The sequence below is a fragment of the Poecile atricapillus genome, chromosome 2 (genome assembly GCF_030490865.1).
Source record: "Poecile atricapillus isolate bPoeAtr1 chromosome 2, bPoeAtr1.hap1, whole genome shotgun sequence".
NCBI lineage: Eukaryota > Metazoa > Chordata > Aves > Passeriformes > Paridae > Poecile > Poecile atricapillus.
The window spans coordinates 22,600,588-22,618,849 of record NC_081250.1 but is presented as its reverse complement, the minus strand read 5'-3'; the positions used below and the strand labels follow the sequence as shown (position 1 = coordinate 22,618,849).

General features: G+C 40.3%; 1 protein-coding gene across 2 annotated transcripts; it reads right to left on the bottom strand.

Annotated features, from left to right (window-relative positions):
• Positions 1–501: 501 nt before the first annotated feature.
• Positions 502–17,225, bottom strand: STEAP2 (STEAP2 metalloreductase). Of its 2 annotated transcripts, none has more exons than XM_058833654.1 (5): positions 17,134–17,225; positions 12,317–12,838; positions 10,068–10,595; positions 8,323–8,487; positions 502–2,127 (listed from the first exon to the last, which is right to left on the bottom strand). In XM_058833654.1, exons 2-5 carry the CDS (start codon positions 12,806–12,808, stop codon positions 1,843–1,845), a joined length of 1,470 nt encoding a protein of 489 aa, XP_058689637.1. In that variant the 5' UTR covers positions 12,809–12,838; positions 17,134–17,225; the 3' UTR covers positions 502–1,842. The 2 variants fall into 2 exon arrangements, with proteins under 2 accessions (XP_058689637.1, XP_058689636.1); XM_058833653.1 differs by lacking the exon at positions 17,134–17,225 and adding an exon at positions 16,722–16,856.
• Between the last annotated feature and the right edge of the window lie 1,037 nt (positions 17,226–18,262).

Here is an 18,262-nt window from a genome sequence, read left to right as displayed (position 1 = left end):
TGAACATTATTTAGAATTCAACAGGAAATGCAAACTCAAGGTGTAGAGATTTTTAAGTACAAGAATAATAATTTGGTTTCTCAAAACTTCAGACATATCCCAGAGTCACTTGTTGTAAAAGTTAGACCTTTATATAAAAATAGAAGATTGTATTTGCACAAAAAGATCCTAAGAATTTAAGACACATTCTGGGAAATTCATATATAATAACTGAAACTCCAGTGTAGACACAGATAACATGAGTATTGTGATGCTTCCAATATATTGGAAGCTTCACAGTGAAAATGGACATTGATTGTTGCTGAATTCTCAGCTTTTCTTTTTGTTTCAAAATATTTCCTCATATTTCAAAATCACTGAAAAATCAAAAACTAGTTTGCACACATCTTTCTATAAATGTGCATCACTGTTTTGAATCTTAATTATACGATTTATGAAAAAAAAGAGATGCCAAATGTCTAAAAATCCTACATAATACTTTGAAAAAAAAGAAGAGGGTATTAGTACAATACCCTTTGCTTACAAGATGTACAATCACACCATAACTGAAATTGGGTTTGCATATTCAAATCATGGAATGGTGTAAAATCACACACAAATAAATATACAGTACATGTGCAATACACTTGACTGAGTACAAGTGCTGCCCCTGGGCTGGGGTGACCCCAGTATCCACACAAGCTGGGGGATGCAGGGATGTGGAGCAGCCCTGCCCAGAAGGACCTGGGGGTGCTGGTGGATGAGAGGCTGGACATGACCTGGCCATGGGCACTCCCAGCCCAGAAAGCCAAAGGTGTCCTGGGCTGCACCAAAAGCAGCGTGGGCAGCAGGGCAGGGGAGGGGATTCCGCCCCTCTGCTCTGCTCTGGTGAGAGAGATCCCACCTGGAACACAGCACCCAGCTCTGGGGTGCCCAGCTCAGGAAGGACATGGAGCTGTTGGAGCGAGCCCAGAGCAGGGCACCGAGGTGATCAGAGGGCTGGGGAACCTCTCCTGTGAGGAAAGGCAGAGAGAATTTGGTTTGTGCAGCCTGGAAGGGATGGCTTAGGGGTGACCTAATTGCAGCTTTCCAGTACCTGAAGAAAATCTTCATGAAAGATGGAGAGGGACTTTTTACAAGAGCATGTAGTGACAGGATGAGGAGAATGGCTCCAAACTGAAAAAACATAGGTTTAGATTAGATATTAGGAAAAGATTCTGTGAGGGTAGTGAGGCAGTGGAACAGGTTGCCCAGAGAAGCTGTGGATGCCCCATCCCTGGAAATGTTCAAGGCCAGGCTGGATGGGGCTTTGAGCAATTTGGTCTAATGAAAGGTGTCAAGGCCCATGACAGGGGCATTGGAACTTACTGATCTTTAAGGTCCCTTCCAACTCAAACCATCTGTGATTCTGTGATTATTACAAATAAACCCTGATTATTTCCTAAATAATTTACTTTATATTTTGAACTTATTAACCCAGAAATGTAGTTTTAATAGAAGAAACACTGCCCAGAAAATGTCATATTAATAAACAGCACTCTGACACATATGCTCCAAGTCAAAAAAATATCTGTAAAGCTTGGTTCTAATAAAATACTATTGTGATATAATTGTGAAAAGGAACATTAAGACAATTTTATTTCGTAATCATCTGCTCTCTGTAATCCAAAACAGAAATATTTTTCTAGCTATCAGAAGTAGTAGTCTTCTAGATATAAACTTCTCATAGTTTGGTTAACATCTTGTACTATATGTCAAGCAAGAGACTTTACAAAGACTCCTACTTAACTAAACTCCTAAAAATGCAAATTTATGACAAAAACCCCAAAGCCCAAACATGTACACCGGTGTTAACAAATAACATCACATTACAGTTATTCTTTCTGGGGAGAGATGAGGAACAGATCCGCTTACTTCTTCTATAACATGGCTTTTCTCCCATCCTCTTCGAATTCTCCTCAGTTTCCTACTTACACATGGCAAAAGTAACACAATCTTGCCAAGAATTACAATGCAAGGCAGAACAAGGGCAAGAACAAAATTTGGTGGTGTATAAAATCTGTAATACTCTTCTTCAAAAGCTCTCTTCCATCCATAAATCAGTACATGGAAAGTACTTATAAGCAGAGCAATGTATCCAAGTGTAGACTGAAGAAAGAGAAAACAGGAAAAAAAATATAATAGCATTTGGTCCTTCACCTGACATCTCTAATACATTGTTTGCACTATTTTAACATTTCTATTAGACATCAAGTTAAAATCTCTTACCTATTAACTACATTAAATTAGCAATATATGGTTTTAAGTTCACATTCTGAAATTCACAGAACTGAACACTGATTTACAGAGTATCTCTGGTAACATCTACAGGCCTTAGTCACAGCTGAAATGATGCCTGCCCAAATTCTAAGTAATGGAAGCCAACTTCAGGATAGAGATGCCAATAAGGAACAAATCCAGTATAGTTACTAGAACAACATCCATTGTGATTGGAAATTAAGTTTCCTATTTCTTAACTATGAGGCTAGATTGCTTCCAAGGTTCCTTATTACAGAACAATGCAATTGCGTTGGAAAAGATTTGGGCCTAAACTCGCATATTTTTATCACTCTGAGCTTACTTCTGCCTCACAAGAGCCTACATCCACTTTTCTGATGTTAGCATAAACCAGCCCTTACCTTCTCCATCAGTTGTCACTGACTGGTTAATGGGAATATCTGAACTGCAGGGCTTGGGCATAATAGCACAAAGCAATGGTGCAGTTTACCATAAACAGGCAGTGCTGGATAAAAGGTAAAAAAGAAGGTTCCCACAGCAGCCTGCAGAGGAAGAATCTCTCAGCACATAAATCTAGAGCTTGCAGGTGGTGATGATAATAGGGGTCACTCACCACTTCTGTGAATCTGCCTTTTTAAGGATCCTGTAGCTGTAATGCTTCGTAGATTTGACAAAGCATTGTTAACTTTTCCAAACCATGATAAAAGAAGACCACTATGCTCTGACTTCTGGTGGTAATCAAATGAAGAAAAACTGTTTCTGGCCAAAATTGATGTAATGATTAACTTGGCTGAGAAATATTTGCAGAAAATCATTGAAACAGAGAACGAGCATTAAGAAAGGTAACTGGCTACCAAGGTATGGTCTAATTCCAGCAAACAGACAAGCAAAGAAAAATGCAGCCTAAGGGTCTATAACACACAGTGAAAGAATTAATTCCTTCTACTTCAAGATTAAGCAGTCTCTAAGGCAAGAAGAATGTCTGAGCTAATACTATTTGCAAGGATTCACAGGTATAATGGTATAAAAGGAAAATGTTTCTGTTGATTTCTCGGGATTGGTACATGTTTTTTGACTTTCCAATATTTATGTATCTTTTTGCCAGTGGTTTCAGAGCCATTTTGTGAATCTTTAGATATGCTGCATACTTTTTCTTAAAAAACAATTTGCTCTCAAAATATCCCATAGTAAACAGAACATTTAGACAAACACTTGAGGATATGAAAACAGCATATGTGGTATCTGAACGGAAGTTCTGGTAAGAAATTTGAACACCAAACAATACCATCAAACCTGATGTTTTAATATGTTACTGCAGATTTTTGTGGTATGACTGTCCTGAATTCATTGTTCAGTGCTAGCAGGGAGAAGGGCACAAGTGAATCATATCCCTCATTGCTTCATCAGGATTACTGATGAGAAATACAAAAATTCTTGAAAGAAGAAACAGAAGGGAAATATGATACAGTCATTTCCAATTATTTTTATTTTAGTGCTTATTTTAATTCAATTTGCCAGCTCTAGTTTTGAGACATCTATATATTTCTCTCTATCCCATGGTCAAAATGGAAATTAAGAAGTACATCAGTATACTTTAAACTAACAGCAAAAAGACAAGAAAAATATACGATGCACTTTTATTAAGTTCTCTTCTTTTGCCCTGTGAAGAGCTGCCATATGCTTCTCTGAAGTGTTGGTAGAGCATGTGCTAGTGTGTACTGCAATTTCAACCACACACCCAAAAGACTAACAAAGACATTGCTATAGCTTCTGTCAGTTACTAATGCTATGTTCTTCAGCTGGGCATTTAATTACCATTACCAGGCTCCAGATGTTAATTCCTTTAAGAGCAGAGGACTTCTGAAAGCAGCAAGAAGCAGTACTGTTTCTTCACTGGCAAATTCACATTGAACAGTGCAGTGAGCAGCAACATCAGCTGTATTTCTCAGCAATCCTCTGCCTGGGCTTTAGGATGGCTGCCGGGAATAGTGGAAGAATATCTTTGGCTGCTTTGCTTCCTTATCTTCCCTAATACTGTGCTTCCTGGAAGCTGAGTAATAGATTAGCACATTTCCTATGGACTCCCAAATCTTTTAGCTTTTCTCTAAGTCCTCCCTGTTTTGTTTCTTTTCTTTCCTGATCAAAGTCAGCTTTTGGCCGATACAGGAGATTCCCAGGCAAGGCTACTGATAAACTGGACAAACGGGTATTGTTTGAGAAAGGAACTAACAAGTTTGAGGAGCGGGAAAGATGAAGGAGAAAAACCCCTAAAATGTTACCAACAAGGTGTTATGTATTTGAGACAAAAATGTTCTGTGGGGCAAATCTGCTTCAGGAATTTCTACATTTGCAATGGTCGAGTAGTTCCAAGCAATTGATATAATTTATATATAAAAGATATTTTCTAAATTCTACATTTATGCAAGATATACTTCAGATTCTCTGTGTAACAGGCTATTGCTAAACTTAAAAACTGTGTAGTAACTCCTGACTGGAATCATACCCATAAATTTGCTCAATACTCAGACCTCAGTCATCTTTACTGTCAGGAAAAGATATCCTATTCTTGTGGGAGAACCAAGGCAGGGCAGCCTTTCCTCAAAGTGTATGCATGAGAAATATTTTACTCATGCTACCTCCTAAAAGTTTTAGGATTGTGCTAGCAGAGAAAAGGAATATAAAAAAAAAGTCAGCTTCCTACCACTCAAATGGCAGATTTGTGTTGTTTTTTTGCTAAAAAACATGATGCTCAGCTTTCAACACCAGTCTGTTCTGTCTATTGCCACTTTAAAGGATGGGTTCTGGACTTGAAGTCTTAGACTGGAAAACAAAAGCAGCATTCATTTATGTTTACGTCATATATTTACAGTTTAACTTTCCTCACTAAACTGAAGGCATAGTTTGCTGACAACATTCTCCATTTCCTTGTACTTTATGTGAACACTCAAGCACTGGTTTCAATAAATGTCTTTCGTTCTTTTTACAATAAGTTGGTTTAAGCTGTTTATTCTGCCTGCTCTGAGAAAATACCAATTCTTTTGTATTTCTTGCCCATGTCTTCCTTTCCTCCTTATCCAAATATATTTAGATGAGAAAAAGAAAAATACTGAAGTGGCATTTAAAAAAACTGCTGCATTGGTTTATCAGCCACAGCTTTCTTTCCTGCTGCTTTTCTCAGTAAACTTAAGCTCTAAATTATGTTAAGGTGACTGCAAACTTTCTCACTAAGTTTCAATCATCTAGGATCTCCTACTGAGAAAATTCTTCATCACTGTCTCATTCTGTGGTTCCTCTATCTGAATATTATGAGTGTTTCTCTCCAAATAATAATGAAGTAATCAGACCTTTGTTTTGTACAGTGGTCAGCTCTGTATTGTAGCAATTCCTGTTTTCTGCTGGTCTCTTAGCTTCTTCTAGGACTGACACAGTAATTTCCTTTTGCACTACTAAAACCTTTCCATATCTCACTTTGTTCATATGCATACTATGAGTGAAGGAGCGGTGCCTGCACTGCTTGTCCTCTCCAAGTCCTTTTCCCTCGATGAAGCAGGCTGGAACTTTTGGGGCTGCTGACACCTGTGTTTGAAACCAGGCTAGGTAAGATGGAGGCATCTCCAAAATAATTTGGGATACCAGCAACAGCAATGACTTCTGTGTAAACATATTGACAACTGGTGTTTATTTAGAGTATATTAGGAAGGCTGTGTTCAAAGATTGTTTGAATTGCTGTAGGTTGGGGAGATTAGGGCTTGATCTACTGGGATAAGGCTAGTCTATACTGTACATTTTAATAACCTCAGATTTTCCTAGTAGGACTCAAGACTGAGTATGTTGTAGTGGTAAAACTATTTAGAAGAAGCCAGACTCTTATTTTGATGAAACTATTTAGTAAGATGGCAAGCAAGAATGTGTTGTTTGCTGTGTGAAGTGCTGAGCTGGGACACTGTCTGAGTGTGCTAACTGCCTGATTCTTTGTCTGTCAGATGTGAAACAAGTTCAGCAGCTATTGTGGCAAATCATCTGAGATACAGGACTAAAGCTAGAGACATACTGCTTTTCCCAGCTGAAAAGAAAAGCAGCAATGGGATGATAGGTTAGTAGTTCCATTGTTTTTCTCATGACTTAAAGAAGAATGAGAAATTTAAGTTCAATTTTCCTTCATTGCACTGCACTTCAGTAGAAGAAAAATATAAAAGAGTAAGTATTATAATATTTTACCTGTACTCCTTGCATACTGGGGACAGTGAAACTTACACAGAAATACAGACTCCCTTTACTCTAGTAAGCAATCACTGAAAGTCTGTTTTTTGATTGAAGAAAGCAAGAAGACTTTTTTGACAAGTAACTAAATGAAAAATAACCTACATCCTGAGAATTAATACCAAACTAAATGCTCATTAACTTTAAGGAAATTTTTAGTAGTTCAATACTTTTGTGACTAAGAGTTGCAAATAATCATAGTTCATTACCAAGATCAGTTATCTGCTGCTCATAATGCAGTATGAACTGTAACATACATCCACAGCAAACAACTTATTCCCAAATTCCTCAAAATACTGACAGATGGGATATTAAAGTTCTTAAGTATTTATATTTGGAACTATTTTTACTTAATTTACAGTGGTAATAACTGCAGTAAATATGCAGTGATTATTGTGTGGGTTTTGACTCAGTCACACAAGCCTAAAATTTGGAAAAATGAGTAAGGAAAAATAAGACAAAAATGCTGTGTTTGTAGCTGGAAGTTATTACTGGATAAAGGCATCATGTCACTCACTAGTGAACACATATTCTTCCCTCTTGCACTAAAGGTTTATATCACCCAACAGCAGCACTATTGTCCCCACATAGAGAACTCCAGATGGCAGAGATGTTGTAACAATACACTTGAGTATTTAGTCTCTCTGAAGGCTCAAAGCCATGACCATCAATAAACAGTTCTGTCAGGGTAACTCCACTTTTAAAAACTTTTCAGCAAACTTTCTGTAGGTCTACCTGCAGTTTTCCAGTAATGGAAATCATAAGGGAAGGGAAGACATTACAGACAGTCCTGAAATAACTACAGCCATTCAAGTGTTCCCCAACACTCTCTTTAAAATGTCTGAAAATTATGAAGCGCAACCCAAGCCCTGAACTTTAAAGTCAGTGATCACACTCTGAAGTGAACAGGACTCAGAATTCAGCATTATTAGGCCAAGCTGAAAAAAAATGTTAATCAGAAAAGACTGAGCTAAGACTACAATACTAAAGCCAAAATCAGAAAACAAAATGTAACAAACCCCAAAACTGTGCACACAGAGGAATTTTCACCTGAATGCTAGTAGAACTTTTTATACCTGACTGCTTCCTAAAACTACTGGCAATTATGTGTAGGAGCAAGCATTAAGCTGTTCATTAAAGCCTGTATTTCTCAGTATTTTATACTGGTTAGATTTGCATGTTCTAGGTATTTACCTGAGGATGGAAGGCAGCATATGGTGTGCCAGGGCTTGAAAAGCCTCTGATCTTAATAAGCAAAGCTCCATATTTTACTAATGGGAATTTTCAGCTAATAGGAATAATGCAGTTGAGAGCTGTGTCAAGTCCCACAGCAGACAGGAAGTAAAACTTATTCAGTGGCACCATGGCTGTCAGAGGGCTGTGCAATAAAAATCCTGCAGGGCAAATTAAGTCTTGAATTTTAATAGCTGTGTGCATCTACCTATACAAGTATCTACTCAGTATCAATGCATTTAGCAGGTTTGTCCAAATTTATCTAATTTGAATTTAGCAAGACATTCTAAGAAAAGAAAAGGAAAATATTGGTGACTATTTGGTCTTAGCTATGTTGGTTATTTAAGATCAAGAAGTGTAAAACAAAAAGTTCTGTTCTAACACTCATGAAATGCTTAATGTACTTTCATGGTAACATATTTGCTGAGTAATTTCTGTTTTTATTGAATTTCTAGAGACAAAGGGAAAAAAGGCTCTTGTCACATTGCAATGAGCTTTTGTTTATGATCTTGATCAAGATCGTGATCAAGATCTTGTTAACACCAAAACTCCCTTATTAAAAAAGTAACATACCTGAATAAAACTGAACTCCCTCCAGTTTAAGGCACTGTTTACTGAAGGGATGGAAGTTACTGCCAGCAAAGAAAGCAATCCAAGACTCATTATTCCAAAAGAGATATACATTTCAATTCGCCACACTTCTTCCTCATTCCAAGAATTTTCAACATTTGCATGAACCTGATGAAATAGTAGAACGGAAGAACTTTATTCTAAAGAATATTAAAAATACCAACAGAAGTTATTTTGCTGACTTAAAAGTTCACAGTCATAGGACAACTATAAAATGGGGTCAAATATTTCAGAGGTTTCCTCATTCCTTGGAAAAAAACAGCTATTTCCTTACTGCTGGTATTGGCTCTTGCTAGATTAAAAATATGTTCAACAAGGAAATTTAGATGAGATGCTAAAAGAAAATGTAACATTATATACCATTTACAACAATATTGTTACAAAATCAGGTAATTCTGCACATTCTTATACACTGTAAAAAAGGAGCTGTGTTCTTCAGACTCTGCAAACTTAAATTCTGTAACGTAAGTTGGATAAACCTGCAATTTCTTTTTAGTTTGTTACATTTAGAAGTAGTTTAGCATCATTTCCTCCAGCTTTTCTATGCTGAGTCCAAGCTTGTTTCTCTCTTTTACTATTGACATCACATTTTTCCAATATGGTTCTCACTGGAGAGCTTTACCAGAAAAAAGAAACAACTAAGAAACTTAGATATTCAATTTTTTTTTTTTCACTTCCAGCTGAACTATTGCAATATGACATGTCTTGAAAAAGGTGCACCTTTAGCAAATATTAGCAAGTTAGTGTTTTACAGTATCATCAAAACGAAGATAATTTCTTAGTAAAAGTACCAGTGAATCTTTTAGTATTACTAATTTTAAGTGTGAATTACCGTTTCTTGCTGCCTATTACAGTTCTGCCCCTCCTTTCTCCTAAGTTCAGTTTTTGATGCGAGCTCTTTCAGACTTTGTGACACTCCCTGTTCATTTGTTACATTTCATTTTATTTCCTTATTTGCTTTTTCTTTCTGTTTTATCACAACTCTTTCCTACACATTTTATGTGGTGAATGACAATGCCATTTTTCTGCACTGCTGCTTTTCTGCCTCTTCAAAGGTTACAATAAGCTGTCTCACTGACTGCAGGATCAGACCCTCTTCTAGAGGATGACAGATTTGTAGGAGAATGTTACAGGGTTATGCAAGATCAATTCTTCCTGGAAACTATGAGTCAATTTCTATTGCCTGCAACTGATGATATCCACAGAATTTTAAGAGAATAACATATTTTTAGCATTGGTCCAAAATGTTACAAAATATCAGCATCTTCTTTTTGGAACACAGAAGTATCTGTAAGCAAGATTACAGTATCTGCCCTTACACTTTTAATATTTGTAAATGCACTTATGATATACATACTTCCCCCCATGTGTTAAGTATACACAGAAAAGAACCTAGCTCAGAATTTTCCTGCTGTTGCTCTTATCCTACATTCTTCTTGTGTATATTGCTATCAGGAATTTCAGTAGGACGTGTCCTTGATTCCCCTTATCACACAAACTTGACTGCAGATTGACCCACAAGGTGAGCAAAATGCACAGATATTTCTTAATTGGCACAACCTATGCATAAGATAACCCATAACATTTTGTGCCAAAAGCAGTAGAACAGATTAAGGAAAACCCAATAACTGCATTCAGGAGCTTTATGTACCCAGCCAAGGCATTTATTGAACTAAAGATTGTCTTACTTGTTGATATGCCATGTTGAGGAACAAGTACCGCTCTGATCTCCTCATAGGCAAGCAGAGGCTGTACACCACGTGCACTGTTGCAAAGAAAAAACTCAGCAGGCCAAGCTGCTTTCGACACTGGAGCCAGTTGTCCAGCCAAGGAGGAAATCGCCGATACTTCGTGCCATAGTAAAGCTGATAAGCAGCTGCAATAAGTCCTGATAAATATACTAGAGAAAGCAAAGTGATAGCAACAATTGGCAGAGTCTTGTTCACAATCTCAATGGGAATCTTGTAAAAGTCACTCTGCTGATTTCTCATGTACGGATGGATGATATCTCTGACAAAGGAATAGATGAAGAAAAATGTTGCCAGACTAATGGCAATCACTACAGGCCCCTTCCACAGGGTGAACAGTCGCAGAGGCAGGTTTTCAATCTCCCTTGAAGATGACAATGCCCCCAAATCAATAGGAATGAAACCAAGCTGACGGGCAAGCTCAATAACTTGATGGCGAGCCTGAACATTGTTACTGCATATATAGACCTGTTGGGAAAGTCAAGGGAATTATCTGTAGTCAGAGAAAGACACTCAAAGTTAAAAAACCAGCAAAACCCATTGAAAACCTTAAGGGCTTCCAAATCAAAATTATGACACAACCGCTAAAACTATATCCTTTATCCAAGCTTGTATCATCAGTATGACAATAAAATCACATAAAAATCTAGCCAAAGTGCAAATACGCACATTGATTTATCAACAGAGTAATCAAAACAAAATTGGCTTTTTCTAGGATTTAGTAATGGGACCTGTCTTGGTAATCTGTACACTGAAACCTGGCATACTGAAATGTCTACAGGACTGGATTAACTCCAGCAACAGCTAAAAGCATTTCAGAAAATCCCAAATCCCTCAAAAACACAAGAATCTTGAATGATGACCTTTAAAGAACTATAGCATACACAGAATGAGAAGCAGCGAACACTGTAATCTCTCCATGGGTAACAATTTCAGCTTAATTTCACAACCCAGATTTCCACAGATTTCACATTTGAGCATTCAACAGAAAAGACAAAAATTAGCAGCCAAATAAGAACTTGTTCTAAGGGCCAGTTTATTATACAGTGAAACAAGTGTATGGCTATAAAGTACTTCAAGGTTCTGTTAAAATTTACAGTGGGCTATAGTTTGTCCAACACTGTTTGATGATCATCTGCATTGAAGGACATATAATCTGTTCTGACTGAAGTGAATTACTTTTAGTGTAGTGCTATTCTGAAAGGGGATAAAAGAAGTATGGTGAAGTTATTTTTCAAATTATGCTAATTCCATATAAATTCCATTCCATTTAAATCTACCTGAAGTGCCAGAAAACTCAATTTAGTCTCCAGAAGTCATGTTATATTAGTTATTTCTTATGTATTTCTCAGATTTCATAAACCTATGAAGGACTGGATGCTTGCATAGGCTTAAATCCTTGGTATCACTTCAGCAAAACATGAAAATTATGAAGGTGCATTTTCTATATGCAGGATGGACTTGCAGAACATACTGGGAAGGACTTTGAACATGATGTTCACAGGCAGTGCTGGATCAAATGAATGATCACTTAGAAACATATGTGTTTCCTTCTGTTCCCTCATATTTATGATTTTGGGGCACTCAAAAAGCTAGAAAATTTATTTTAATCACTGTGCTGCTACACTGAACACATCCATTTTTAGAACAGCTGATTCTCGAGCTCTGTGATCGGGACCTGAGATTTTTGTGCATCTCTTTCAATAGTTCACCCCAATTCTACCACTAAAATGCATTGGGAAAGACTGCCTCTACCCTTGTATAAAGCATAGGGAAACACATCAACTTATGTCCCAAGGGAAACATTAAGACCCAACATTAAACTCCTCTCCTCTGTCTGTAGTCACTGAAAGGTAAGTGGTGTTTATTCTAACGTAGTGTCCACATTTTCTTTGCAGTCTTTAAAGAAAACTCCAGGTGTTTACTCTAAGCTACTATGCACATTTCCTCTGCAATCTTTAAAGAAAAACAGCCAATAAGGGGAAAAAACTGGACCACTTAATTTGTCTTACAGTGAGATGAACCAAACTCTGAAGGTTTTATTGGCTACTAAATTATAAGCTAAATGTCCAACATTTTAGGCATGTTAAGTCAGGGAATTTAAATCTCATGAGTTCTGGCTGTTACATTCAGTTCCTGTCACTTTCATTTTACAAATAAGTTAAATTAATATAAATAAAAGCATTTACCTGTCTGCTGGCATCCTTTGGTCCTAACTGCAGTGACCAAGCTGAAACGACATTGAATCCTTTGACAATTAGGGAATCAGGAAAAAGTGATGCCAAATACTCTGCATTGGAGTCTGGATATTGGTCTACTCTTGTATTATTGCTGACATCAATCAGAATTTTACCAGCAAGTAAATGTTTGAGATCCCACAAAGAGGTGTAATGCTCTCTGTGTATAGCTACAAAAATGATGTTTGTTTTAGCTACTGCATCTTCATGGTGAGTGACATCAACCACATGGGGAAAGAAGTCAGCAGCATGTTTAGGGTTTCTGCTCCCTATGACCACGTGGTACCCACATCTGATAAGTCTGATTGTCAATGACTTAGCGAAGTCTCCACTTCCAATGATGCCTATTGTGACCTTACTGGCATCCTTGATGCCATTGGCAACATTTGGTAGAAAAGTTTCATTAAGGTTCTTGGGACTCCCCATCATAGAGATTGATTCCATACTTCAAAGACACCAAACCTACAGTGATTTCTTTAGGGAAAAAAAAGGAAAGAGAAGAAAAAGGAAAAAAAACAACAGAAGGAAAAAATCAGCATTATATAATTTTATGAGACCTCAAAATCTATTAACACCTATGGAAGCAAAATCTTAGGCTCTAAGTTTCATATTATATTTTCTCCTTAAGTAAGTGCTAATCAGTTTTGTCTTGCAGTATGTCACCAATAGAAGGAGAAACAAGAAACATAAAGTATTTTAAGTACTACAATAATACAGTTACTTAAGTAAACAACAGTTTTTTCATCTTCTCCTATTTCTTACCTTCCACTGCCCTGGAACACCGGACCACAAGTTAACTTTGTACTCCTGAAACTAATGGTCTGTAGAATAATGAGTAGAAACATGCAAAGAAAATTGGAAAACAGTAGACTGTAGAGAGCACTGGCCTGTGATCAGAATGAGATCAGTGAGTACACGGAAGCTGAATTCCATTAAAAGTTTATGCAGGTTATTACTGCGATATCCTCTCCTGGCCATGAAGGAAAAGATGGAAAAGTCTCAAAGCTGCAAATGTCATAACGCCATGACAAACATCCATCTGACATACTCACCTGTCAGCCTGGAAAATGGGCTGCCCATGTGGATCCAATGGCAAAACCAAAGAAATTTATCAAGACCTAGTCATGGTATCACTAATGACATTTCTAGGTCAGGCTGCTTGGTCTGGCAAGGATTAACTGTGGATGCAAGGGTAAAGGATTCAAGGCCATGAGTCATAAATATGCTTAACACAATTTTCTATCCAGGCAAGTAAGATAAATCCTGGAGACAAACACATGGGACAGCCTTCCATAAAAAGCTAATGGCAGGAAGAGACAGCTTTCACGCAATAACAAAAGGGAAGATAATTTTAGGACTCAAATTCAGTGTAGTAAGGGGTGTTTTGAATAAGAACAGAAGCTGAAAAAAAAAAAATACTGCTGTATCCTTGGTCAAAGAACTGCAATAAAGCTCTAACAAAGACATTAAAAACCAACAAAACAACCCTCAGGAGGGACATCTTCACACAAAACCAGTGTTATGACCTAGGTGGTTCTGCATCATTGTGGGGGGTTTACCCTGGTTGAAGGCCAGGTGTCCAAAAAGGTGCTGCTCTATCACTCCTCTCCTCAGCTGGGCTGAGGAGAGAAAATATCACAAAAGGCTCATGAGTTAAGGGCAGGGAGAGATCTCTCACCAATTACCACCAGAGGCAAACCATACTTGGGAAAATTAACTGACTATTACCAATCAAAATCAGAGCAGGATAATGAGAAGTAAAATAAATCCTGAAGAAACACCGTCCCCTCACCCCAGTAAGCTTCTTCCTAGGCTCAACTTTATTCCCAATTCTCTGCTTCCTCCCCCTCTGCAGCACAGGGAGACAGGGAATAGATGTTATGGTCAGTTCATCGCATGCTGTTTCTGCTGCTGCTTCCTCCTCAGGGAGAGAAGCCTTTCTCCCGCACCAGCATGAGTTTCCTCCCACAGGAGAGTCCCCTACATACTTCAGTGTGAGTCCTTCCCACAGGCTACAGTTGCAGCTGGATCTCAGCTATACCATGAACCTCACGGGCTGCACTACAGACTGCAGGGGAATGTCTAATCCAGTGCTTAGGGCACCTCCTCCTCCTTCCTCTTCAATGGCTTTAGTGTCCATGTTGTTGATGTCTATGGAAGTTGTTTTTCTCACATGGTCTCACCCTCTCTTCTGCAGCTGCAATTACTTTTTTCCCCCTTCTTGTCTAACCTATGTTACCCAAGAGGTGCTGCCACCATTGCTGATGAGCTGGGCCCTGGCCAGCCATGGTCCAGCTGACACTGACCCCATTAGACACAGGGTAAGAGTCCTGCAGCTTCTCACAGAAACCACCCCGACAGCACTCCTCCCCATCCTATTACCAAAGTCTTGCAGGCTAAGCCAATATAATTGTAGAACAGGAATAAATTCTGAAAATTAAGGAATCAATGAGGAGAGGCAGGCTAAGAAGTAGCAAAAAGAAGGTTGCTGTCTTGAGAACAATGAACAACAGCCCACACAGAACCTCATCCTGAGCCACCATCTAAGAGCTGATATGATGGTAATTAATAATCAGTGAGTAATATTAAGCAGCCATTGGCTACTAATACAGCATGTGTGGTGAACAACCTCCCACAATTAAAGGCAGCTTTGTGTTTCAGAAATTAGAGGAAGCTACTAGAAGAATAGGTACTTTTCATTTCAGCTTTGAGTAAAAGATACAAACTCACTGAAACTAGACTGAGAAGTTGAAGACAGAATGCAATATGTGAAAGTGACCACTAAGATAGTTTCTAAGAAAATATTCTAACAGTGAATCCTTCTGGCAGAGGCAGAACACAAAGATTTTTATGCATGCACTCAGAAAAGCATTGACTTTTTCCTTACCATGTGACCTAAAGCATATTTAACACATGACCAAATTACCAGTATTTCCTGTATCAGGATGGGTTTGCACCCAGGAACATAATGAGAATATATAATGAGATAAGAGATGTAACTGGATATGACAGAACATGTATGCTTTCGCCATGTGATAGTGCAGTTCATACCACGTAACCAGAATATTCTGCAAAACTTTGATGTTGAAAAGGAACCACCATAAGGAAATAGGCTTTCCATTTAACCATGCTGCAGCCTACTTTCAGTTTTAGTCCAAAGGATCCTGGGGAGAGTGGGGACACAGGACTTGGACATGATTAATTGCTCTGGTGAGCTGAATTTGGCCTGCTGGCCAATGTTTCTCACTGCCTGTTCTAAGGAAAATACGATGTGAGTAACTGAATCAAACTAACAGACTTCATAAAAACCCTCCGGGAACAGGCTGACATGACTTTTAGACAAGTAATCTAAGAGAGGTACAAGAGCAGAGAGCCAGCAGTTACTGAAACAGACTATATTAAATGCACAACTGCAATTCAGAGGCAAGAGCGTATAAGACTCTTTACTCCAATAGGAGAGCTTTCCTGAAGTGAAAAATCACACAAGATTTAAAAAAATAAAGAAATTGTGTACGTGGCTAAGGGGCACTATAAAAAGACAAAGAGACAGTGCTATCATGTAGGGGTAAAATCAGAATAAGGATGGTAGAGGAGTTTGTAACTAGTCAAGAACATAAATGGCAACAAGTAAAAGTTCCATGAATACAATAAAAAGACAAAAGACAGAAGGCAAGGTTTTTAACTTCAGAGGAAAAGGAACGGGTTATACAAAGTAGGACGAATTATTACGTGTCTTCTTTATTTCAGTCCTTAGCAAAAAAGTTAACTGTGAATTGGTATTTACAGAAATTCCTTCTATCGGGAGAGAGACCGAGAGGTCAAAGTGGAAAAGGTGAGTTAAGAGTAAAGGATAAAGTTAAAGATAAGATAAAGATTCTCAAGTCAGCAGACACTTGTGAAATCAGCCCTTGATGCTTAAAATGCTGACCAAAGTGGCATCTTCAGAACTTAGCAGACGACATGACAGGCAGACTAGCACATATTGCTAAAAGAAGGGATGACGACTAAGGAAAACAAAGACTTGTTAGCCTAACTTCAGCACCTGGACAGATTTTTCATCGTTATTGTGCAATCAATCAGTAAATAAATGGGAAGCAGATGATAAAAAGCAGCTGAGGTGGGTTGCTCAGGAACAGATTTCAACAAAACTAACCTTCTTTTACGAACTAACTGATTTCAGGGTTATAAAAATAGAAGTAACATAGATTTAACATATGCTTAAACGAGCTAAGAGAACATCACAGAGCTATGTCAGACAGATGGGGACACATGTGAGGAACTGCTCCTGGAAAAATAACTAGGGGAGGAGAAAACCGAACCGCTGCATCCGTGACCTCGCGCTCGGGCGGGCACTTACGGGGCGCGGGCCGAGGCGCGGGGCAGGCGGGAGGCCGGGCGCGGGCCGCTGCCCCCCGGGCGGGCTGGCAGCGCGGTGCGGAGATCCAGCCCGGAGCAGCTCGGCGGGGCCCCGGTCCGGGCCGGCATATCCAGCTGCAACGACAACACCGCCCGTGACGGGCAGAGCCGGGCCGGCGCTGCCGGGCCCGCCCGCCGCGGGGCGGGGGCTGGCCGGCCCCGCCAGGTACCGGAGCGCCCCCGCGGCTGCCCGAGGCCGGGCCGCACCGCTCCGTGGTTCGCCGGCACCGCCAGAGCCTGCCCGGAGACGGGGGCAGCCGCAGCGCTGGGCAGCAGGGAGAGCCCCGCGGGCGGCGGCTGCGCCGAGGAGCGCACGGCGGGGATGGGGCCCGTCCCGCCCCAGCGCCGCTCACCTCCGCCCGCCCGCCGGAGCACCGCGCCGCCGCTGCTCCTCCTCGCACTCGGGCCCGCAGTGCCGGGCGGGCGGGGAGGCGGCGCCTCTCCTGCCGCTGAGACCCGCCCCCTGCGGCCGCCCCGCCACCGCGGCCGGCGGCTCCGCACGGTGTGGGAACCTTGGTGGGTGACGAGTTAATCAAGAGCCGGCAAGTGTGGCCTCGCGGTCAGGAGGGCCAATGGTATCCTGGGATGCATCGCGAAGTGTGGCCAGTAGGTGATCTTCTCCCTCTATTCGGCCTTGGTGAGGCCACATCTGGAGTGCTGAGTCCATTCTGGGCTCATCAGTGCAAGAAAAACTACTGGAGAGGGTCCAGGGGACACAACAAAGATGATTAGGGATCTGGAGCATCTCTCTTACGAGGAGAGACTCTGGTAGCTAGGCCCATTTAGCCTGGAGAAGACTGACAGGGAGTCTCATCAATGCATATTAATATTTCAAAGATAGGTGTCAAGAGGGTTCTTTTCAGTGGTGCCCAGCAACAGGACAAGGAGCAATTGCCATAAATCAAAACTCAAAAATTTCCACCTCAACACGAAGAAGAACTGCTTCACATTGAGGGTCGCAGAGCACTGCAACTGGTTGCCCAGGGAGGTTGTGGAGTCTGACTCCGAAGACATTCAAAACCCACCTGGATGCTTTCCTGTGTAACCTGCTCCAGGTTACCCTGCCTGGACAGGTGTTGGTTAGGTGATCTCCCTTCTAACCTTAACAATTCTGTGTTTCTGTGATCTGTGATAGCACTTGGGGTCGGTGTAGGGAAAGAGGGCTGAGCATAGCCCCGCGGTGCCCTCAGCTTTGGCCACTGTCACTGTGCTCCAGCCCCAGCCCTTCTGGCCTGCACAACACCCCCAGCACAGGCAGAGCTGGACCCGAGGTGCAGCTGTAAGCAACTGGCCTGTTCCCAAATGAGCTCATGGCCTAGAGGACAAAATGTACTTCCCAGGCCCTGTACTGCCTTGGCTGTCCTGGCCCAAGCCATTCTTCAGCAGGAACCCCTCACCAGCCACCTTTCCTTCTTTCCTGGCAGAAGCGTGCTGCTGCAACCAGTGTCAGCTGCAGGGCTGTGGAATCGCACCACTATGTGC

Bases quoted from the DNA above. Each gene is read 5' to 3' on its own strand.
- STEAP2 (XM_058833654.1), bottom strand. From the start codon at position 12,808: ATGGAATCAATCTCTATGATGGGGAGTCCCAAGAACCTTAATGAAACT. The intron at 10,596-12,316 runs GTAAATGCTTTT...CTTTCCCAACAG, and splicing joins CAAAGGATGCCAGCAGACAG to GTCTATATATGCAGTAACAA. The intron at 2,128-8,322 runs GTATGTTACTTT...CTCTTTCTTCAG, and splicing joins GGGAGTTCAGTTTTATTCAG to TCTACACTTGGATACATTGC.